The sequence below is a fragment of the Cebidichthys violaceus genome, unplaced genomic scaffold (assembly GCF_023349555.1).
Source record: "Cebidichthys violaceus isolate CVI_PGR_0920_01 unplaced genomic scaffold, fCebVio1.0.p SCAF_186, whole genome shotgun sequence".
Taxonomy (NCBI): Eukaryota; Metazoa; Chordata; class Actinopteri; order Perciformes; family Stichaeidae; genus Cebidichthys; species Cebidichthys violaceus.
The window spans coordinates 54,240-79,506 of record NW_027176357.1 but is presented as its reverse complement, the minus strand read 5'-3'; the positions used below and the strand labels follow the sequence as shown (position 1 = coordinate 79,506).

Sequence of the window (25,267 nt, the reverse complement as noted above, 5' to 3'; positions counted from 1 at the left end):
ATCATCATTCAATTGGCAGCTTGCACATTGACTACTGGTTGTTTTTCATATTTCATATCAGCATTCTTTACACACACATAGGTAAGGTACATATTTGATTCCACCGAGAGCGTTTCAGAAGCGGAGCGCTCGCGGGCGCCACCCGCGAAAATCGTGAGATTCCGCGATAATCTGTGTAACAACCCCGGATGTATTGTAGCACCCCGTTGCCACAGAGACCCGGTTCAAACACCGTGAAGGCATGTACAGGCAAGAGGCAGCGGTGTTTATGAAAATAGCAAACTTTATTAGAACAATAACTATTTGCGTTAGTCAATGACAGCTGGTTTGGTGGGCAGGAGGAGTTCACAGACCATGTGCCAGGATAGGCACCACAAACAATTTAAAGAAAAAGAAAAGAAACAAAAGACCAAGGCAGTGTCCCACTAGCTAGGAAATAAATAAAACAAAAACAATTAATCACACAAAAACTGTCAACAAACCGAAAATAAACCGAAAAGAAGCTACCTCACCCACCGGCTGTCCAGCAACCCAGCCACCCCCACTTGGATTCCCCCCCACAGCTACAATTGGGTGTACAGGAAGCTCTACAAAACACAAATACCACATTACACACTTCGTTACACCCAAATCCTCCAACACCCAAAGACATAAAGAAAACCCATTCAACTATAAATACATACCTGAAACCAACCATCCCCCAAACACACGCCGTCCCCTCTGTACAGGATGCCTCCCAGACACTGAGCTCCCGACACAACCCTACAATGCGCCCCACATTACGTCTCCGCTCGTTGCGAGAGAGAAAGCGGACGGATTCCCGGCACACCGGCTCGTGGCGGCGGAGACAAAGAAGGGGCTCTCGGCACACCGCTCGTGACGGCGGCGAGAAAGAGAAAAGAACACGATTTGCCAGCAGGTGCATCTTTTCACCTAATCAGGGCCCGTGCAACCCATAACCCGTCCGGCGGACCCAATCGTTTTCTCCCCGTCAGTTTCACTTGGTTACAGTATAAAGAGAACAAACACATAAAAGGGAACTTTACCTGTCCGACGTTGAATTGCTGTTGATTTGGTCATATTTCCTTGTTTTTTGAGACATTTTAAGCTTAGATATATAATCTTACATGTTTGTGGTCAAAGCACCAGAAGAAGAGAAGTGTAGAAGAAGAGCAACGACAGAACAAGCATGAACCCGACCCGTGGGCTCTCGCTCGCCCCCTTCAGTGAGGCAGAGGTACTGTTTGCCCCTCTGTGCTTTTTCACTGCGGTTTAATGTCAGATCAGCAACACTAAATACAGCCGGTTATACACATACGTGAAATACATTACCTATTCTATGTAAAGAAAGGATATATAATAAAAGTGTCTACAAATATTACAGTGGTGACAAACAATGAGAACGCAAAAGGCACGCACTCAACCCAGTTTATGAGGGATTCACAGTCTGAGGTGAGGCACAGCTCATCACTGCCTCACCTCACTGTCTCCTCTGTTTGAACAGGACATGTGCTAATTTAGCGATTTTGATTATAAAAATGCTTGAAATGATTGGAATCATACAGAAATTACATTTATAGCACAGATCAGTAGAGAAATATTAATTAGCATTATTTGTTTTTTACCTTTCACGATGACAGGTGAGGCTCTGCCTCTGTCTTGAACACATAAATCAGTCATTGTCTGGAATTATTGAGAAACATTTTTTGTTTTTAGATATTTTGTCGGTAGAAATGTATGACTTTTACTTTGAAATATTTCCTAATTGGTACAGTAAAAATGTCTAATTTTCAGTATGGGTGGAGTCAAGGATATCCTCAACACATATATACGAGTCATTGTCTGGAATTATTGAGAAAATACTTTTTATTACACATCAAATATTCAGTTATTAGATATTTTGCCGGTAGAAATGTATGACTTTTACTTTGAAATATTTCCTAATTGGTACGGTAAAAATGTCTGATTTTCAGTATGGGTGGAGTCAACAATATCCTGCACACATATATGAGTCACTGTCTGGAATTATTGAGAAAATACTTTTTATTACACTTCAAATATTCAGTTATTAGATGTTTTCTCGGTTCAAATTTATGACTTTGTTGAGAGATCGTAGAAAAGTATGAAAGTATAAAAGTATAACTGTTATAACCTGTAACCTTTTGAATCAATGTATAACCATTGAACCTATAAACCTTTTTACTTTTTAATAGAAATGATTAAACCTATAACTTGCTTTACTTTTTGATAGATATGATTAAACATATAAACTGCATATATGCCTTATATAAAGTAGTCACTCTAAACTTATACACTACTTCCTCATCTGAACAGGATCAAACCAGTTACCTTCTGTGTCCGACTTAGAGAGAGGAGGCTTCATGTGAGTTACTCATTAGCCTGAAGGAGGTGGAGCTTTTTAGCAGCATAAAAAGGAGCAGAGAATCTGTGAGTTTGGGCTTTTTTCCCCCCCAACTAGACTTAGGGGTCTTACCCCCTTAGAAAGTGACTGTATTATTCCTCATAGCAAAATCAGTGAGAACTGATAAAGAGGAAAACTCCGTATAGAAGGAGTGTTAGACTTATTGCTTGTACCACAGAAACTGTTTCATTGACTTGGAATTGTTGTATGTGATTGTTGTGCGACCAACCTAAATAAAAAGCCAGCCTTACATTTTGTAAGAGACTGAAACCAAACAACGTATTCTGGTCCTTTAAAACAATGTAACCCTCTTCCCCTGTCCGTTGATTGTGTGATCAGAAGTGACGACTGAAGCATGCAGAGGAGCTTAAGGTAAGTACCCTGAGTGAAGACTTGGCAGTGTTAGTCATAAAATGGTGAGAATGTTCACAATAGGCAATAGTAAAGTACAGACGAAGTACTTAACTATTATATACAGGGTGCTAGGGTTGCATCCCATTGAGAACGCCTAGGGCTTAGCCGTAAAAGAATTTCAAGAAGACAATCCGAAATCCTAACGATTTAGCTACAGGGTGAGATAAAAGGCCGAAGGTTTTGTTCCAACACCTAAAAAAGGAACGTATATCCTTGCAGGTGGGACAGCCGACGGAGTGACCACCGTGTTAAGTGCGAACGACTTCCCCGCCTAGAAACGGGGCAGGTGCCGCTCATGCTTCAACTTTTACTTTGAAATATTTCCTAATTGGTACAGTAAAAATGTCTGATTTTCACCATGGTTGTTGTCAAAAATGTCTTGAACACATAAATCAGCAACCCACAAATCAAAGAATAAAGACACTTCACGCACAAATTAGGTGTATTTTCCCTTTAACTCACGAGATGCAGGTGGAAAATGTTGTACTTAATGTGAATATAATTAATTTAATCTTATTTCCATTATGCAATATGTATACTTTGTTGGCATCTTATTTTGAAAACCGGATGTTCGTCTGTAGAAAACCGTAAGTTGTCTCACGTTAACCTTTCCCCTATCTTTGCAAAGTAAGTCCTTCTTGCAAGTGGTGTTGCAGAGTGGACTTTCTTGCCAAACAATCTATGTCAAAGCAGAGGGACCAAGTACAGAAAGCACTGTATCCAGACAACAACAATGGTAACATTTTAACCTAGTCTCATAAAATTCACATTGATTAGTGACGAACGATATAATATGCCACTGGTTGTCATTTAAATCAGAGAAAGTTATTATGCACTAGTATTATTCAAACGTACTGTTCGGTTTGTAAGCCTCGTACTGAACGGTTCCATATGAATATGTGTATTGTTACACCCCTAGAAACAAATAATAACCGTAGCTGTGGCGTCATAATGAGGTTATTAGGAGGCGGTTCAACTGTAAAAGGACAGCACTGAAGGCCCAGGTATAAAATGCACTGCTTTTACGCCATAACATTTGGAAACTATGTGGTCAGCTTGTCTCAGGTTTGCTAGCACTCTGGTGTTGTGCAGCAGCCACGCCTCTAGATGACTCGGCGTTCAAAGCAGCACAGATGTAGCTACAGCAGGAGTAACGTTAACGCTAATTATAGCTTTCAGCACTAGCAGCAGCTAATATATACAGACAAATTAACAGCGTGCAGCGCGCACCGGTTGTGAATGCTGGTCTGAAATCAGTACATCAGAGAACCATGCAGAACATGAGCTGACAGAGAGAGCAGCAGTGGCGGCCGTGCATTTTATACCTGGGCCTTCAGTGCTGTAAAGTGCTGCACTACAATTGAACCACCTCCTAATAACCTCATTATGACGCCACAGCTACGGGTTATTATTTGTTTCTAGGGGTTAACAATACATGTATTCGTATTAAACCATTCGGTACGAGGCTTACGAATCGAACAATACCTTTGAATACTAGTGCGTTTGGAAAATGTAGAAGCTTAAATTGTGGGAAATATAATGTTTTCGGTGGACTTCGCTCAAACTGGCAACCCTCCACATAAGACACACTCTGACCCCGTAATCAAAACATTGTACGTACTCTGGTACGGCGCGTGTTCTGAGAGGCTATGCTAAATTAGCTTAGCAGGAAATCCAACAGCAGCAAACAAGCTACAAACTCTCCCTGCAGCGTTTAACTGTTCCATACTGATTCAAACAGGGCTAAAGCAATCGCCACATAATCCCCATTTCTCCAGACCATTATTATTGGTTTGTAAAAGAAAAGAAAACCTCCTGTGAACGTGTTCGTTGAGTTTTAGATCCATTCGGGTCTCAGCAAAAGTTTTCAAAAGCACCGTAACTTGTGAGTGTTCTGTCGTGCTATGGTGTCGTGTAGCTGCCTTGGTTAGCGTAGCGTAGCTCCAAACAGCTCCAAACACCAAGACGCTCAGTTGCAAATAAAACGCATTCTTAGCTTCTCCGACGCTGTCAGTCAGGAATACCATTCGTACAAATCCTTTTCCATGCTGAGTCAGGGCTGCTAGCTGTGGGGTTGACCGACCCTTAGATACGATGTCCATTTATTCTGGAAATGTCCTTCTACAGAAATCCGTTTCTCCTCCTTCAGCCATGGAGTGTTAAAAAAACAAAGCTAGGTAAAATAAAAAATAATCTACACCAAGCAAAACGCTAACAATGTCATGTCAATGTCATAACCTCTTACATATCTTTCAACTTGAACTGTTACTACTAATACTAATTTCTGCTAGCTGCTTCAGCATCAAAACAGTCACGCTAGCCCACTGACCAATCACTGCGCACGTTAATGCTGATGTAGTTGTAGGCCAGCTAGAAGGCTCTGGCATGTCAAAGAATATGCCCAACATGTCAAACTAAAGATCTGACTGGTTGAAGACTATGACAATCAACAATATCGTCCCCATTTACTTAAACTGCAAAGGAATTCACTTGTAAGTCAGAAGGCCTCGGGCCTCTCTTCTTACATAGAGGTGAAATCTGATTGGATAAAAGCTCTACTTAAAACAAGCAGCACTGGAAGAAGAGCAACTGAGGTAGACAGTAGCTGTGCAATGAGAAAATAAGATAATGGGAAAATATTATAATGTATGATGTAGTGTAGTTATGAAAAATTATTAAATTATAAAATGGCGATAACTGCGATTCCGTTTAGGCCAGCAGAGAAGGCTTTGCTGGCCCTGACGGCCCACCACTGCACTGATATACTGTAGGCCTGTGTGTTGTTTGTTTTCTTCTTGGAAAAAGTAAAGCATGGTCAAATCTAGCATGCACAACAATGTAGGCTTGTAAAGTTAATGCAATTTTGCTTAATAGGCACTTTTGGTAGGATCATAAAAATTCCCCTTCATACAATTCCATAGGTCTTTATTTCTCTCATTCTGAATGAGGACACAAAAATAATTTGGTTTGTTTTTGTTGCAATTTGTGTGAGATTGAGTCACATGTTTTAGTATGTCTTGAAAAGGATCATTATGCCCCTTGTTGCCTCCTGTGTTGTGAGGCCTCATGCAGGCCAGTTTAAAATCCCTTCTGTGCTCAATGTTGATCTCATGTTGGACATCCTGGTTCTGAAAGATCCAGACATAATGCTTAATGTTTTTGCCTGTGGCTCTACTGTGTCCTTTCACTCTGCCAAGTGTCAAGCAAAATCCAGTTTTCTCTACAGTGAACCCTGTTCTAATCATCCAATTATACTGCCCTTGTCTGTTTCAACACTTATTTTATCTCAATTTGATATGAGACATATTTGCATTAACCTTCTTGATGATATGCCTCATAATTCCTATAGTTGCTCTATTCAAACTTGTATACACCCCAGTATTACCAGACAGTTTAAGTATCACTATAATCCAAATATTTATATTATCTAGATATTTAGATAACACACACAGAGAACATTATATTTTATTACTGTTGGCGTGAGAAATACAGTTTTAATGAGTATAATGAATAATATCTCAACACAGTGGCATTAAGTGGAGGAATGAAAATATCCAATGTCTTTTATCAAACATAAGAAGATATTAGAAGCCTATGGCAGGCGTCAGTATAGCCAGTCCAGATGTTGACAGGTTGGTATGTGACAGCAGAATGATTGACTGATTGAGAAACATACTGTAAAGGTAGGGTGAGGTGCAGCCATAGAGGAAAAACACAAGAAGAATCGATCTTGTTGTAGTAATTGTCAGTGTTATCACATTGCTAAAAATAAGTCAATGTATAACCGGTCAGATGATTAGAAAATTTAGAAACAAACCTCCAAGTTAGCCAAAATGATTCGAAAGAGAAAACAAAGCGAACCAAAATATTATTACCGATCTGTTTTAAACATGCACTCAAAATTTTTACAGATCCACTTCCAACTTCAACTTTGTACTCACTATAGTTCAACACAGTTTCCTTGTGCAATGAAGGATTATTAGAATAATTTCACATCCACTCACTTTCTATTTGACCTCCTAAATAAGTGGTTTGGGTTATCTGAATGAACTGATGGTTTGTCTCCAACCTGTCTGCTTGTGTTTCTGGAACTGTTGGTCTTCTTTTGAGTGATGTGTCGATTTCAGCAAATTATTTACTGTAAGTAGCTGTTGTTTTATAGGAAGATTATATCCTGCCTCAACAAATTTAGCAAGAACACGACTTTTCTCTTCTTTCAAGAGAGTATTTTTTACTTTTTCTTGGGGAATGAATGAATAAGTTACTGAGAAGGAATATGAGAAATATGTTAACATAGGTTTTTGAGTTGCCTAACCTTAATTGCGTCTTAACCAAATATGAACCATGAAATTTGGAGACAGTCCTACCTTGGAATAGTCTCCAGTCTTCCATTCGTAACATTTGGAATGGTCCTCACAGGGCTCCTCTTGAGTGGGCTGGGAAAGAGGATCACATACACCCTGAGGGTTTGTACACGACACAGTCCGTTTGTGAACACCTTGACCACAGTCTGATGAACACTGGAGGAAGTAATGAAACAACAATATGAGAAGAGTGGAAAACAGTAGCGTACAGGAAAAGGAAGCTAACAAGAATGTTTTATGTATCTTATTCCTCTGTCCCATACCATGGCACTGGTTGACATTTTTACAATTACTTTTACTAGTTTTGACTTCATAGCCATAAACATGGACAATGTTGTCCATGTTGGGCAAACATCACTGAGCATACTTATGTATTTATAATGCTTTGCTACTTTAAAAAGCTGAGACGAATAAACAACACTTGCAGAGAACTCATTACAGAGAAGGAATATGTCACCTTGTGGAATCTGACAAGAAAACACAAGACAAAAACAGTTCTGCATACCCCAAAAGCAACCAATTTTTTATTTTTTATTTATTTTTTTTTAAAAATATTTCCATCACTAAATTTGGTAAACGTTGCATACAATTTGTAGAATAACAACCATGGTTGATTCTGAAATGTTGACCAGCTATATAAAATATCATATCTTGAAAACAAAAAAATACGCAACCTTGTTTTTACTGTAACAATCATAAACATAAAGGGCCATACAATATTTGCTGAGTCCATTCAAATCTAACAGTTCTACTAAACATGACTGACATGGCCAAAACTGATAAGGTTCCTATTTCCCCAAAGCATCCTAAGGCTCAGATAACCTTAACATTCATCTTGAAAGGGGGTTTCCTGAAATCATCATAATCATTCTTAGAAATGATTGAAAATTAACCTGCTACTCTCTCTTAGAGGACTGAGAGCATCTTAAGAAGCTCTGGAACGTGTAGGAGAAACCAAACACTACATCTTTCAAGTTGTTATTGCTCACTGAATTGCATCTTATGGTACATTATGTTATCATATATCATAAATGTGAAAGGCAAAATGGAAAGTAAATGCCTCTAAATCTCTGTCATTGGTCTCATCCAATTAGAAAATGTTTTGCTTAACATTTTTAAGACGCTAATAATGGTGGGCGCATGCAGTGTCTCTTAAGTGCTGCCTTAAGGGACATGTGCAATAATTTAAGAACATCCATGGATCCACTATTCACTTCTAAGATCAATTGTTAATGGGAAACAAGGCCCAGGACCAGCAATGCTTTTCAGATGACATCAGCACAGTGTGTATATGACGTACCTTGGACCACTCTGAAGCCTCCCACACAGTGAGGCAGAGGTGGCCTTCACAGTGCTGTAGGACAGGAGGTTTTCCTCCTTGGCAATACAGGTCCCTGGTGTGGATGAGTGAGCCATTCTGTAGATGGTAAACACAAACTACCTCCCTTTGCTGAAGGCCTTTACCACATGTGATGGAGCAGGATCCCCACTCTCCCGTCAACCACCTGTGAAAAGTGCAAAGTGTTTACAGACAGTTCATAACCTACAGTCTATTTGCCGTGGATCTAAATGTTTTACTCTTAAACAGAGAGAAAATATGTCTATATACATTTTATAGATGTAGTTTTAAAATAACTGGAATGTACGTATGTAGAGCTAACATATGAAAAACATAATAATAATCTAATTAACTCCTTGAAACTGACTTTAAAAAATTCAACACAAAACCCCCCGCCACTTATTCTGAAAATAATTATACATGGGATAACTAGAGATATATACTGATAATACCACAAGCCTGTAAATAAGGGTAGTGTAAACTAGGACACCAATTTGGAGAGATTTCCACTCTGTCAAGTCTTCAGAACTTTACAACACTCAAAACATTTCTTTACGATGGTGTCAGGGATTCATATAGGCTCATATGAGGTGAGTGTGTGTGTCTCACCGGTACTGGCAGGGGTGAGAGTTGCAGAGTCGTACTTGGGGAAGTGGTCGGTTCTCAGGATGACAGTAGCTATCGTTGACCACCTCCATGGTTTTATTGGCTATTCTCATACAGGAAACCACTGTCCTCCTCTCACCTGCGCACGCACGCACGCACACACACACACACACACACACACACACACACACACACACACACACACACACACACACACCTCATTAATAAACATGTAATAAACACATTGTCTCTTATTGCGTAGATTTAAAAAAATCTAAATCAATTTGCACAATGAGCTGTTCCTGAAATTAATAGAAAAAGATGTAGGGGGAAAAATACCTATGATATTAATAATACAATACATGTGCTGTGAAAATTTGCAATATGGAAACACATTTCGTCCCCCAAAGTAAAGGGGTTAATCAGGGCTGCAGTCTCAGCCGCACCCTGTTTAACATTTACATTGATGAATTGGTAAAATCAGCAGGACAATCGGCTATGCACCATTCACCAAATTCCTAGCCAAATTCCTTGTATGTGTAACGTACTTGGCAATAAACAGTTTCTGATTCTAATTCTGATATCCCAACTCTCACCCTATCTGACACAGATACTAAATGTCTACTTTTTGCAGATGATCAAATTTTGCTAGTTCCATCTAAAGAGGCATTACAATAGCTAATGAATCATCTCCAAAACGTCTGTCAGTACTGGGCCCTGACAGTTATTCTGGAAAAGACTAGGATTACGGTCTTCTGGAAACGATCAAGGTGTCAGGGAGACTTAAATAAATTGTTACTAGGCTCCACTGACATAGAACACATGCACCACTACACATATTCGGGAATAAAATTGACCTCTACAATAAATTTCAATCTGGATTTTAATAGTCCCACAGACCAGGGATGAAGGGCTTTCTTGTCACAGCTCTGCCCCTTCTCTCCTATCACTCCACACCCTCCTCACTCTACCTGTCAGCCACTCCCTCATCATCAGCCTAACTCCCTTCACATGCCTCTGATCACTAATCAAGCACTCCTTCGTCAAAAAAGGTAGTTTGGTGGAGGGCTGCTCATTGGACGAGACCAGGGATGCCGAGGCGGGACTTCCGGTTTCACGGCTTGAAGCAGCTCGCTTACAAAACTATTTGAGCACGCTTGATAGTGTTGCTATTTCCCTGATGCGTCCACCTCTTCAACCACAAAATCATCTCGTAGTAAGGCTGGGCAGAGTTAGGTTATTGTGTTTATTATCTTGTTTTTGTTGCTTAAGTTACTATGTAATTTTTATAACGTGGTTTGTATGCTCAATAATCGCCGAGATTAACGATCGTGATAACGATGTTGTGTAGAAGTTACTGTGTATTTCATACTACTGAAATCGTGTTGAGATAATTCACCGCTAGTGAGGCCGGAAGTTGTTTCTCGTCAGTTCAAAGGCCAGAACCTGTTCTGTAGATGAGAGAACAATCTTCCGTACTCCACTGCGGCGGGGAGGATCTTAATCTTTTGTTTCTGGAGGATTTATTTTGTTTTGTTTGCTTTCTCTCTTCTTTTACTAACCCACACACGCATATAGCTTCAAGCTAATGTAGCTCTGGGGTTGCGCTAACAGCTTCAGACGTGTAGATAACGAGATCTCTATTCTACCGCCATTGTAGAGTCTCGTGTCATCTTGTGGTCTCGTGAGAGACGTCGCCACGTGAGCTGTTCTCTCGCCCCTACACACGCACACACGCACGCACACACACTTCCCTCCCTTACCATAGTTTGTTGATTTTAGATGCTCATGAATGTATAGTTTTGTTAGTTTAGATATTAGTTGATCAGATCATTATTATTGGAACTTAACAAACTGTATTATACTTTAAAGAGCAGCTGTCTGAGATTACTTTGTGCATGTATTGTGATAACAGCTGGATATGTGGTCTGTTGCTCGAACTTAAACCTTCACTTTTCATTCTGAATGTGGAATAGTACTTTGACTATTGACATTATGAGTGAATACTAATTATGAGACTTAGTTTATAGTTTGGTTATTGGTCCCTGTTCGCAGGGTGGTGCCCCGTTATTATTAATAACCGTTAATAATTTTGCTGACATTAATAATTCTATTGATGTCAATGATTTAGTTTTCCCTATATGCTGATAACTCAAACGCGCTCCTCCTTCCCAACACCAGTTAGAATCTAAAACTGAATATTGAAATGTATAATCAGACAAATTTTTGGTTGTGAAGCGCTGGGTCGTCTGGTGAAAGAAGATTTTGAAAAATGGGACAAACACCCAATGAAACCCTACTCACTGAGAGTATTCTCAGAGTTCACAGAAACAGTAATGGATGCCAAGCTGAATTAGGCTGATTTCCCCATTTAGTTTGGATAGAAAAAATAGCAAGAAACCACTTAAAAACAAGTGAGCACGACCTTTACCATACATAGCGAGAATCCACCTGGGCCAGCTGGTCCTGATGTTCAGGACAGCCCTCACACAACCTGAACCAACCAAATCATAGCTAAAGAGAGTAAGTTACATTAACTCTTGGAAATCTAACACAAAACTCAAAGCGGCCATATTTGATGAATGAATACATCGCTGTTTTTATGTGCTCCAGTGTTCCCCCTGCTCCTCTTTGTCTTTTATGCTGTGTGCAGAGTAAACAAGAGCAGCGCTGAGCCACAGACACAGCCGACATGAAGAAGCATGCCCTACCCGACTGCATTCATTCAGAATCCGGCAACGCGCAACCATCCCAAAGGGTTGTGTGTAGGTGCATTGAGGCGTCTGCTTTTGAACATAACTGCCATAAAACGATCCGAAAATAATGTTATATTTCTCTGATTCACTGCTATGTTCTCACTAACTTCGCTGCCTCTTCATTTACTTTAAAGCTCACTTGACAACTTTGAATGTTGTGTGTTGACAAACGGCAACCGACAAATAATTTTTTTTTTTTTTAGATATTAAAGAGATCTTGACTTTCAGGGCTAGTAACCAGCATTTATGAAAATATTGTCATTGCTGTAACCTTACATGGTTTTAGTGTGTGTGTGTGTGTGTGTGTGTGTGTGTGTGTGTGTGTGTGTGTGTGTGTGTGTGTGTGTGTGTGTGTGTGTGTGTGTGTGTGTGTGTGTGTGTGTGTGTGTGTGTGTGTTACCTCCTCCACATTTGACAGTACAGTCCTGCCAGCTGCTGTGTGTCCAGATGTAGAGATGCTCGTCACTGTCCTGAGTTGTGTTCAGAGACACTGTGTACTCATAGTGGATCCCATAGCTCTGGTCATGAAAGAGCAGCACCTAGGGGCATGACAGAAGGGTTAAAGAAAAGTTCAGCCTTGCGTAGAGCTTATCAACCTTCACTCTGTTTAGCTGCCTTCATTTGCAGAACTAAATTTCAAACGTAAGCAGTAGGTAATGTAAGCAAACACGTCCAAATTTACAGTAGATTGTACCTATTAAATAGTATATCAACACAACTATCATATTTACCAGGGGACCTGGTCGGTCTGTGCCGTGCCAAGCGGCAATGACTGGTTTTCACTATTACCTCACAGCAGGGGATGCTGTGTTCCTGTTTGTACTTTCAGATACCAGTAAAACCCTATTTTACTGGTAGCTGTCAGCTTCATCAAGTTACAACCAGTTCAATATGGACATATTCTGCTCTATTTGGTCAGCAGATCAGTTTTGAATATTGTAGGGAGGAATGGTACTTGGGTTAATTGATGACTCTAAATTGCTCTTTGGTGTGAATGGTTGTCTGTCTCTATGTGTCAGCGATGTGATAGTCTGGTGACCTGTCCAGGGAGTACCCTGCCTTTACCCAATGTGAGCTGGGATCAGCTTCAATCCCCACGCGACCCTGAATAGGATAAGTGGTTACAGATAATCGACGGATGCACGATGCAATGCAATTGGTGAAATCATACCTTACTAACCGGTCTCAATCAGAGTTCATTAATAATCATCAATCAAAGTAATTGAAGTTGGCTTCTTGTGTCCCGCAACTATCCATTCTTGGTTCACTCCTGTTCAGTCTTTACATTAATAGTCTTTCATTTGTTTGTCTAAACGTTGAAGTCCTAATTCATATGCGGATGAATATTTTAAGGAAGAACCAAAGCAGGTGTTTTCAAGTGAGTGGAATATAATTAAAATGTACATCAGACAACTAAACACTTTCAGTAACAGTAGATCTTTCAGTAACCAATAAAAACAATGGATGATGCATACACAAGTCAGCACTAAACTATCTTTTTGTAGCCGCTAACTATAGGTCCTGCTTGACTGAAATGGCAGTTAAAATGTATTTTAGACAGCCTTTTTAAACTACATGCCCAGTTTGTTTCTGTTTTTGATGTATTTTAGGAAGCCTTTTGTAAAACCGTGGCCAGTGAATACAGATGAAAAATAGCCTTTTTGGCATTTTTTTATGCCAACACTAGTCAACAACTGTACAAAGGTATTGCAATATTAGTCAGGAAAATGCTTAATTACATTATTTGTCAAGTTATTAAATTATTGGGTTTTATTACATTTTCTATCATGTTGGGTGTTTATTTTTTTATTAACTTTTTAGGATATATTATTGGGTGCTAACCTCTAAAATCCTGTATCATTTGGGCTCTTATTGCCTGATCAGACAATTAATCAGACAGAATTCAACTCTTAGATTAGATTGTCTCAAACATAATGCGAACTGCAAGGATAGGAAGACGGCTAGCATGGCTGCTCTTACAGACATCTGTGTATAGAATGAACATGAGGGGGGATAGGACGCACCCTGGTAGTGAACCTGGTGTACAGTGGTCAACATGGTCTTAAATGCAGAATTCACCCTGTACCCTGGCACTCTTCTCCAGGTGACTGTGAATGAATCAAAGTTTAGCACTGGAGGGGGACCTAGGATTTGAGCTCTTTGGTCACCCAGGGTCTGTTATTGGGGAATATAGATGGTAAATGGACTGTACTTGAATAGCGCTTTTCTAGTCTTTCCAACCACTCAAAGCTACAATCAGGACTAACTAACATTCACACACCGTAGGCACAGGTACGGGAGGTTAAGTGTCTTGCCCAACGACACATCGACATGCGACTAGACAACCCTTTTCTCCACAGTGCCACAGTCAACCTCTATAGTGATCTGGTTAGTAGGGATTACAGAATCAACACAGAATGTCATCTATTTTGATATTGTGAATATATCAAAATAGCGCTTCAGTGACTCTGTCAACATTTGCACATGGATGAATGTAAACAACTATATGAAATAGCTGGGTCAATTCATGTGGCAAGAGGAAGAGAGCAATGAGTACAATGTATTGCACCAGCCCTTGTTGAACTAGATTCCCACTTCACCAACCACCCTCTTTTCCTGTTCTCAATTTATCTCGATCCACATGACATGGTGTGGAGAAGCCATCAAAAGCAGATTCCTTGTTACTCACTACATCGTCCAGCCAAGTTTCAGTAAATACCAGCATAGACGCGTTTCTGTATTCAAGTTTACATTGGCTTGCAGTTCATGAAGTTTATTTCTGATAATACGGAAGTTTCCAACTATCACAGCAGTCAGTGGAGGGGACCTTTTGCGTCTCACCCCTCCTTGTTTTCCCCACTTACATCTGCTTTTTCTCTAGTGGGGGGTTCTTTCTCGATGATAATTTGTAGAGATCGCTGGTGAATGCAGTATCTCTGCTAGTATATTCCACACTTGGTCAATAGCACCTGCCGATGGACGCAGCATAAGGAGGAACTCCTTAGACTCCTTTGCCAAAGGGGTTGAGCAGTTGATCAGATCTCCATCCGCACAAAGCATTGGTTCCCACAGCTAGGAGGAACAGCACAAGCATGATAAACTTGCTGAGATTCATGGCGAACAGACACAGCAAAACAGGTCCAGAAGTCGTATTGTCGATTACAGAAGGTCAGCTCCCAGATATATCATGATACACGTTACCAAAACACTTAAAAACACACAAAAACCAGAGCACAGCACACATATCCCAAGGTGCGCTGCACAAGCAGCTTTCATTCTGCATTTGACCCATCCATATGAGTCAGTGTACTCTACATGTAGAAATGTAAAGTTATATTGAGCTTCATGTATGAAGGCAAATCACTGTCAAAATTCGAGAGCGCAAATGAGATTCACCGGCGCGCAAATCAAACAGTCGCGCGCGTATTTTACTTTGTTGAGCGAAAGTCCCTCTCCCTCGCTCGCGCAAGAGGGACTTTCGCTCGCTCACGAAACTTTACTCTGCTCGCTCGCAGTTTTTCTTTTTGACAGTAAGTGGGCGGACCCAGTTTCTACATCTAATTGGTTACAATCCTCGTCTTTGGATAGACCAGATATCACTGTGACACAGACTCAGATTTTCAGATTGCACTACCCATGCAGTAATAATGTACATCTTACTGCACGGGTATTTTTACTTTCTGCACTTACAGTACATTTTGCTGATAACATACTTGACTAAGGTTTTGAATGCAGGTATTTACTCATAATGGATTGTTTCATCAGTATTAGTAAGTTTACTGCAGTGAAGGATCTGAATACTTTTTCATCCACTAATTACTTGTCAGTGATTTAAGTTGGGCAGTTAATATAGAAACAGTAGTCCCTATTCTTGGCTACAGATCCTTGAGCGCGTCCAAATTGTTGCTCATATTATATACAACTACATTATATCTCTTCTATAAACACACCAGTATGATTAAATATGATAACATCATGTTTTAATCAATTAATATCAAAGAGCTTCTTTCAGCTGTTTGTCACAAGAGGTTTGACTATCAAACACACATTGTCTGTAATAGAATGATGAGTGAATTTAAATCAATCTGAGCAAATTGACTCCATTTACAAGAGAAACACATTTTGAATTATTGTATTTCAAAACGCTATTAACATAATTTGTATTTCATCAGCCTCTACAGTCTGAAAAGTTTACAAAACCTGTCAGACAAATGTAGAACATTCAGAGAGTAGTGGAGTAGTGTTTTGTGGCGGATTGAAAACCACCTCTAACAGACCTAGCATCTGTGTCACAGTGATATCCGGTCTATCCAAAGACGAGGATTGTAACCAATTAGATGTAGAGACTGGGTCCGCCCACTTACTGTCAAAAAGAAAAACTGTGAGTGAGCAGAGTAAAGTTTTGCTCGCGCCAAGGCAAAAATGATTCACTGACACCCCAAACCTTGTTATATCCAGAGTCGTCATGGTAATGGGCCCACAGCTGCCATAACCCCAATAGAAAGGGTCCAACGCCTCCTACCTGGTACAGATGGTCAACACTGAAGGGAGGACCTATAAGCGCCCTGTTTGTAAGGTGATTACCTTACCTGCCATCCCGAAGGAGGGCTCTATACCACGCCCTGACGCTCCTCACAAGAGTCAAATATGAATGTCATATTTAAGGGGCAGCTGTTGTGAAGAACAGGTTTGGAGGCAGAACTGTCTGAGGAGGAACAGGAAGTGTGAGGGGTCTGGCTTGATTCAAGCTTGATTGTCTGAGTAAATAGTTTCTTCTCTCATTTACATTTGATTGCAGTACCTTTAAGAATTTGTTAAGTTAAAATGATGAACATTGTGTTAATTCTTGTCTGTTAAGGAGTCACTAGATATTTGCTTCCTTTGTATTAAATTTGTGTAGGGTGATAATACAGCATAGATTCATCTGCCCTGCCCCTGTCTACAATGAATCACAGTTGAAGTGGATTCTCTTGGTGTATCATTGTGCCTGACCGCACGTCCATAGTGTATGTCAAAGGACCTGGTAATCAGCACACCCTCATGCAGTCCTGAATGGTGAATAAACTACAGTAGTGTTTTGTTACCTTAGATTGATCCGTTCTCCAGCACACTTGTAAAGGGAGTGGTCAGAGGAGGTGTATTAAGTTGGTTCAATCTGCAACCTCACCACTAGATGCCAGCAAATCCTACACACTACTGCTTTAAAAGGTAAATATTATCAAATTGTTAACCATTTACATACAGACTTACAAATGTGACATATCATGTGACAAATAAATAATCACAAAAGCATTAGCGCCATCAGCAGGATGTTTCAGTTCTGACATTGTATCCAGGGTGTATTGTGATACAACAGAGAAACATACGTTTACCATCAAGTGTAAGGGTGTCTTAGTGGGTCCCTTGGCAGACATCTTCTCCCACAATCCCCTTCTAACATAGCGTACCGTGGTTCCAGCCAGCTCAAACTCTCCTGGAAGCTCGATCTTCCAGTCACTGTTGATGGACCTCTTGCTGGAGTCTTTCAGAGCTGTGAGGAGATACAAGGTCAGATGTAACAATTTCAAACTTTGGTTTATGAGGGAAAACAACTCTGCCCATGTATGACTAATTCATACTAAATGTACGTCACAGATAATACCTGAATGTCCTTCTCCACCAGACACTAATGTGTGCACAGTACATTTTCTATTATTTATGGTAATTTCAGTTCATGAAAACTGATAATGGAATCAACATGTCAATCAGTGACAACTACTTGGTGATATTTTATCATATTTCAGCTGGGGGAGTGGAGACTCTTGGGTGGGGGCTGTCTCTTCGGAAGCTCTGATAATGCGGAATCTACAAAAGATAGCTTCATGAAGACGGGTGCAATTGGATGTTTTATGATATCGTTCGGGTTGGAATGGATGTATGTGAGGTAAGCGGGGAGGAACAGCAGCCGAGAACCTTAATGATATGGTCGGGGTCGGTTGAAGATGGTTGCTGAAAACCGTGGGACTACAGTCGAAGGATAGTCGGAGGCTGGTGCCAATAGTCAGAATTTCTTGTACGAGGAACAGGGAAAGTGAGTCGACAATCGAATTTTGTGACCTGGGATGTGGGAGGCTCGGATGCGGAACTGTTGCTCAGCCAAAACCAAAGTGAGCCTCCGCCTGAACTGCAGTATATTGAGAAGATGAGACCGTCCTTTGGACCTACGACGGCGCTGTTGTCTGTTTAGATTGTGATGGTCATTGGACCATTCGTGCCCCCAAAGAATAGCTAATATGACTATGGGATACATTTCTGAGATCATGGAAGAAGTGGTGAGTTATGAGAATTCGGACGGGCTTTCGGCTGAGAACCTCTTGCCGCCGCAGAAGCTGCCGAAGCTGATGGAGGGTGCTGCTTCTGTGAATAGCTGGATGTCTTCTAGTTTGGTGATATGGTCGTCATAAAAGAAGGAGGTGCCATTCCAAGAGGAGAGCTATTGGTGCCACAATTTCAGCTCTGTTTGCATGCTTCATTGAGTGTGACGTAGTTGTGGATATTTGAAATGGAGGCAGCAACTGACAGGAGGTGTGGCGAGGAGGATAAACCTACCCGGATGATGCGGATGGCGTAGTTTAGTGCATTTTAGGGCCAGGAGAAAATTTGAGATGAGTAATTGGATCCGATGGGTTTTCTCGGTAGGTAGGGATGCTTGGAGTGAGACGGAGTCGAGGATGATGCCAAGGATTTCCAAGGACGTGCTAGGACCTATGCTTTATTTTTTTTTTTTAATTTGTTCTTTTTAATTTAATTATTATTATTTGTTTATGATGAAAGAGTCATCAGAGTGTGTAGACCGTGTGCTGGAGTTGAGGAAGGTAGCGTGATAGTGAAGAAGCCGCCTAAGAGAGATGACGTACGCAAGTTTATGGATGTCAGGATCCAGCAGAATAAGTGATGGGACATTTTCGGGCTGCTCTTGCACCCAAAGGACAGATGCACGGCAGAGTGATATGCACCCTTCCAAAGGACACCGAAAAGGTACCGGTAGTCAGGGTGGGTAGGAAGGACTTTGAAGGCGCTGGTGACGTCTGCCTTAGGTGATCAGTCTCCTTGGCCTGCGAGGCAGATGAGGGATATCCTTGATTGTACTGCGTGGAGTAGTCCGGGCTGGGAATTAGGCTATTGATACTTGGGATGGTGGAGCCCTGGGGTGATGAAGTCTATGATAAGACTCTTTTTCCCTGAATATTTAATAGCAGTTACGCCAATTGGACTGATTTAGAATAGGGGAAAGGTGGGCTAATGAGTAATGCAAACCATCCTACCTCCCTGGTAGAGGTCCAATCTATCTCTCCTATCATACACCTTTGGGGAGTGGGCTCAAGGTGGTTGGCTGGGTGGTAGCTGGTTTGGGGACGATGGATGGTGGGAGGAGAGTAGAAGCAGGCTGTGGTAAACGGTAGGGCTTTGTTTACTATGAGCTGTGGTAAAAGGCAGGGGGGTTGGGAGGTTGCCTGTGGTGGCCAAATGGAATAGTGCGCCCCAAAGCTCAAAATTCAGGGAATAGCAACTGCGGAAACCCGATGATACAACTTAGGGTCTAGTATTCCCCAGTATGTTCCCTGATTGGACTGCTGCAAGCGACTAACAGCTTCAAAGCAGAAACAGGAGGAAACAACAGATTTTGGCCAATGACTCCATCGTGGATCGCTGTTGATGAAGCGGTCTGTGCAGTCGAGGTGGGAGGGGCAGAGTTGGCCAAGGTGGGTGGGACATAAAAGGCAGAAGCAAGAAAACAGGAAAGGATGCTGGGATGGAGGTATGAATGTGCATGGGTTGATAGTGAAGTCTGAGGAAAAGAAATTGCAAGGTGAGATGTCTCTGGGACAGAGGGAGCTTGAAGAAGGTGGGATACGACCTGGCCCTCTGAAAGGACTGATGTGGATGACTGGGCTTCTCCGGCCGTGGCATGACATCATCTGCGCTGCGGCTGACGTGAACCTGGAAGTGCTCTAGAGGCTCAGAGTGAGAGTGGTGTTGTGCTGTGAGTTCTTTAACAGTTTTCTTTTTTATCTGACTGATGCAAAGGGATGTTGCGCTGGATGATTGCGATCAGTCGAAAGACTGTCCACTCAGAAATGTGGGATATGTAGAGGCTGTTGGAGCATCGGCATGGTGAAAGAGGCGGCGATGGTTTCGCCTGTCGTTCGAGGGTCAGTTGTGCTTAATTACTTTGTGCGGAGGAAATGAGATATGTTCGGGGTGTGGTCCTTGTTCCAGAACTACGTTATAAAACTTAAATTCATACATACACTTACTGTCACAACTCCACCCAACTCTTAGTATTCTCTCAGTTGTCTACTCTGTGACCCCCTCTCATGTCATTTCAGATCCAGCCAACACATGTCGACCCCACAGTATATGAGGCCGCACAACAAGAGATGGGTAAAAATACATCAAAATAACCCTAAAATAAATGTATTAAAATAAAATACAGGTGCCAGAAAATGTAACAAAATACAATACATGTATTTTGTATTTAAAATATAGGAAATACTTTTTTCTGGATTTTCCGTTTTCTCACAATTTGGTTTAGCAGAGCATTCAGGTTTGGGCTATATAATGTACACAAAGCTCTGGTGAACCCCACACAAAGAAAGAGCAGTCACAGAATGTCAGTGTAACTAAGCAAAGCTATTAAAAGACAACAACTTGATTGATTATGTATATATATATTTTTTATTAATGGGACTTAACAGCCCATAAGCTTTGGCTTTGTATCAACAAGAAAATATTCATCACATATGAATAGCATCACACATTAGGCCTATGTATACTATAAAAGCAAAATATAGAATTAAAACCAGTTGTACACAGGTAAAGAGCCTAAATAAATGACTGTACTGAGACATGTTGTCCACCTGGCCAACTGTAGAATGTATGAAATAATAAAACTAAGAACACTTTCATAATATGCCTTTTAAATAAAATAAATTGGATATTTAATGTTTTTTTTTTATTTTTTTAACAAATGAACATCTACTGACATAGGCTGGCTAACTTTGAACTATATTATCTGCCAGTAATTGATATGGCATTATGCCATTCACATTGAGAAGATACAGCATAACTTGTAATACAGTGCAAGATTAGATGGTCAGACGTCTCTTGATAAGGTTATCATGAACATACAAGCTCCCAATGTCCCTCTTCCTATAGCTAGCTACTCGACTGATAAGTTAACTTGCTAAATACCGGCTTTGTCTGCAGATGATTATGATGACATCTCATCGGTGTCCTGTGCATCAGCACAGCAGTCCTGCTTCATCAATCTCCACACAGGGAGACAATTTCAGCTGCTGTGTTTACCTGTGAGCCTCATCTGTGGCTTGACTCATTCCATATTCTCCCTCACAGATCTCCCAAGGGAAACAAAAGGGATTGGATGCAGTGCTGTGATGTCTGTTGCATCTTTTTCAAGCTGGCCAAGCAGTGGTATGAGTGTGTGAGACATTATCTCAGGCTCAGACTTTTGTGTGTATCAGTTGGTCAAATACAATTCAATGGTTAGTGGAATGCGCTCCTTGCCTGCAGCTACCGCTTGTCTCTTTGACACCTGCAGGGTAACTTCGCTTGATCCAATTTAGTTATGTACTACCTGGGTTGACCCGGGTTGATCATTCACACCCATTCACCCAATTGCTTCGGGAACTTTAGGGTTAAGTGTTTGCCCAAGGACAAATCCACATGGACTGGAAGAGTCCATGCCAGTAAGGCATCTAACCACCGATCTCATGATTTAGGGACAACCCTCTCTACCTTCCGAGCTACAGTCACCCCATGTACTATTGGCCATCTTAGCTTATGCAGATTTTCAGTAGGCAAAATGAGTGCTATTGATTGGAAAACAGAATTACCCTTAGAGTCCAGTAAAGGGTTCCGCCTGTGCTTATAGAACTGCAGCTAAAACAATTATCTTACTTGCAAATATAAGTAGGGCATGGACAGATTAGGGTTTGATCCGGGACTGTATATAACAAGTGGACATAGTCCCCTTGTTATCATCTATTTTACTCAAAATGGAACCTTAATTTACTAAAAGAATGGCGTGCTGTATCGAAAAAGACTTGAAACTAGCAATTGAAACCACAAACTCATGTTTACAATGTTTACTTAGCTAATAAATCATGTGAGAAGAAGGGTCATTTTCTCATAGACTTATTTATTCTTTTTGCAACCAGAGGAGTTGCCCCCCCCTCTGTTGGCTATTAACCCTAACTCATGGGAAAACCAGGACTGAGCTGGGCAGTCAGACCCTGCTGCAATAAAATGACCACTTTTGTCAACTGGGGCCGCCAAAATCAGCACAAAAGGTAAAAGTTCTTTGTAGTAACTTTAGAAGAATAGCAGCAGCATCTTAAAAACTGACATTTAAAGAGTTAACATTCTAAAAATTTATGAATATTTGACAGTTATGATCAGGATCTGATGTTGGTCAAAAAAAGAAAAATTATATTTTATAGCAGTTTTAGGAAAGTGACATTTTTATCCTTTTTAAAAAAAAAAATTGATACTAACAAAACAACAATGCATCAACATTTATGTTGTTGCTAATCATTAACATATCCCAGTGTGTGGAAAAATTAATGAAAAATCCCTCAGCATTTAGTATACAGAAAATAATTCTTTTCTTTCTTTGTTTTTTTTTCATAAAAAGCCCACAGTGGCATTATGTAAAGAGACATTTAAAGGGTTGACCTACCTAGAAAGCTGTGTGAGGGTTTGTCCTCCACAACTTTTATCCTTTTGGCTCCTGCAGGAATAACCACAGCTTCGATGTACCCTGATAGAGAGACAAAAACAAAAGGTGAAAATCAATACAGAGGCAAACAGAGTATAGGTACACCCAGTGACGTGTGGTGAGGTTGGTGGCTGGTGAGGCACTGACACTACATAAATCAGATTAACAAATATATGAACCCAATAGAGAAGCTTAAATCACCATTCAATTGGCAACATTGACTACTGGTTGTTTTTCATATTTCATATCAGCATTCTTTACACACACATAGGTAAGGTACATATTTGATTCCACCGGGAGCGTTTCAGAAGCGGAGCGCTCGCGGGCGCCACCCGCGAAAATCGTGAGATCCCGCGATAATCTGCGCAAACAATGAGAAAGCAAAAGGCTCAACCCAGTTTGTGAGGGATTCACAGTCTGAGAGATGAGGCACAGCTTGTCCCTGCCTCCCCTGACCGCACGTCCCTGGTACACACATCCAAGAAACTACCACATCAGATCTTATGTTTGACTTTTGAAAACAGATTCAGAGGCGTACAGAGGTGGACATGGATAAAATAATGGGCTGATGACTTATGTCTGTATCAGATATGCTTTATCCACTGCACATCTGACAACCATACCATTCAATTTCAGCCAAACTCTGGCAATCCAACTGATCCCTAGGTCACCTAGTGACATTAAGCTTTGTTCATGTTTTTCTTGAAACTTCTCAAATCTATACCCATTTCCAATCTGATATTTCTTAAAATGGTTCTAATAATTATTGCTGTTAAAAGTATTTATAAACAGAAAAAGAATGAAAACCTTCATGTTCAGAAAATCACAGCAAAGAAATGTATCAAAAAGTTACCAGTAAGCTAACACAACCACTACCGTCAGGGTTAAAGGGTTAGAGCATCAAGAGAGAAGGGGGGAAGGTGTGTTTCTCCAAGACATCTGATTTGTTTCTAATCTACACATTTTACAATAGTACCTGTAATAAAACATTTACTACAGATCCTAATCTGTAGATCCTGTGGTTTACTGCCTCCAAGTTAAACACTGTGATTACTATCTGCACTCCCTACATCAAAGATCTATGTCTGATCTTATTCTAAACATCCCACAACACTCACGACAGTTTAGATTTACAACTAATCTAATCTAAACATGCTCGCAGCACTCCATTCCAGATTCTTCCTTTGAAGGGAGCTGCAGCAGACATACAAGTACAGTAGTAAAGTCAAACATAGAATAAAGCATATAAGCACGTCACAAATTAAAAAAGTACTTAACACAAAGGATTTTTTATATCATGTATGTATCCCTCATGTTTTTTGTCTAAATTACCTTATCCTGTTTTACCCATTCTGTTTTTGTTTTTTGTTTTTTTGACTACCCTGCTCTGCAATTTTTGTTTTGAGCATTTTCTTTGTCATTAAAATCACTGTCAAACAGCCCTCTGTTCCCCAGTGTCTCTCTTTGTTTGGGTCCATCGCCTGCTACAATTTTTTGCCTTAAAAGATGTGCTCAAACAGCACACAGGTGTGTGTCCATTCCACAGACACTCTGTGTGATGATTGATTCTTCTCTGCGCAGAGAAGAATCAAAGGACAAACTTCTTCACTCAATTTTTCTTGTTTCAGTATTCAGTATTATAGGACTCACTCGGTACTATTGAATAGTTCTTCCACCACAATGATAGCAGGGATTACAGCAGGGACCATACCGGGAAGTATAGCAGGGCAGGACAGAGCAGAACAGACACAGACAGAGGTCACACAGGGATTAAATACACTGGGGAGGTGCAAGGGATTAAACACAGGAAGATTCAATCAGGGGCGGGGCAGACAATCACAAAGGCGGGAAAACATACAAAGGCAGGAAGTGAAGTGAACACGTTACACAAGAGGCAGGGAAACGGATTGAGAGTCAGGAAGTGTGTGTGAAGTGTGAGTTTTGGGAAAAACAAATTCAATACTTGGGTCAAGTGTTGAACAGCCATTCATCCCCAGACAAAGTCATAGCAATCGAAGATGCACTAGCTGTGTGAAAGAGTTGAGAGCTTTCCTAGGTAAAGAGAACTACTATGGACTCTTACCAAAATATTGTGCTCTACATGCTGCTGAGGACCAGGTGACATAGGACTGGAAAAGCAGAGAGCAAAAAGTGACAAGTGCAAAGAGTTGCACTTGAGATGCACTATGATTCAGGCCTACCCCTCACTATGGCTTGTAAAAATTGAGTCGTCAGTCAACATGAAATGCCAACAGGTGAAGAGTGCCCCATTGCTTTTGCATCACGAACGCTATGCCTTGCTGAGAAAAAATATAGATAGAGAAAGCGAGATTGGTGAGAAGTTTCATCAGTAACTGCTGGGGAGAAAATTCAAGTTTTTAATGGTCTATAAACCACTGCTAACACTGTTCTGATAATACAAAAGCCTTTCCATTATGGCTGCAGCCCAAATCCAAAGATGGGCAATCACCCTCTCTTATGACATTGAGGACTCAGAATCAGAGCATTGCGAATTGTCTGTTGACCAGTGATGTGGGGACCGCAGCCATATCAGAGAGACTGACTGTCAAAACTGAACACTTGAGC

The 25,267-nt window shown here is 40.8% G+C and overlaps 1 protein-coding gene across 1 annotated transcript in view; it reads right to left on the bottom strand.

The window, feature by feature from the left end:
• adamts17 (ADAM metallopeptidase with thrombospondin type 1 motif, 17) overlaps positions 1–25,267 on the bottom strand; it is a gene marked incomplete at its 5' end in the record, with an annotated part of 95,663 nt that overhangs the window by 19,826 nt on the left and 50,570 nt on the right. The window contains 6 exons of the mRNA XM_068712954.1: positions 7,204–7,356; positions 8,501–8,705; positions 9,149–9,284; positions 12,302–12,440; positions 17,274–17,431; positions 22,643–22,723. Of these exons, the coding sequence (XP_068569055.1) occupies positions 7,204–7,356; positions 8,501–8,705; positions 9,149–9,284; positions 12,302–12,440; positions 17,274–17,431; positions 22,643–22,723 (872 nt within the window). The remainder of the gene's footprint in view (positions 1–7,203; positions 7,357–8,500; positions 8,706–9,148; positions 9,285–12,301; positions 12,441–17,273; positions 17,432–22,642; positions 22,724–25,267) is intronic.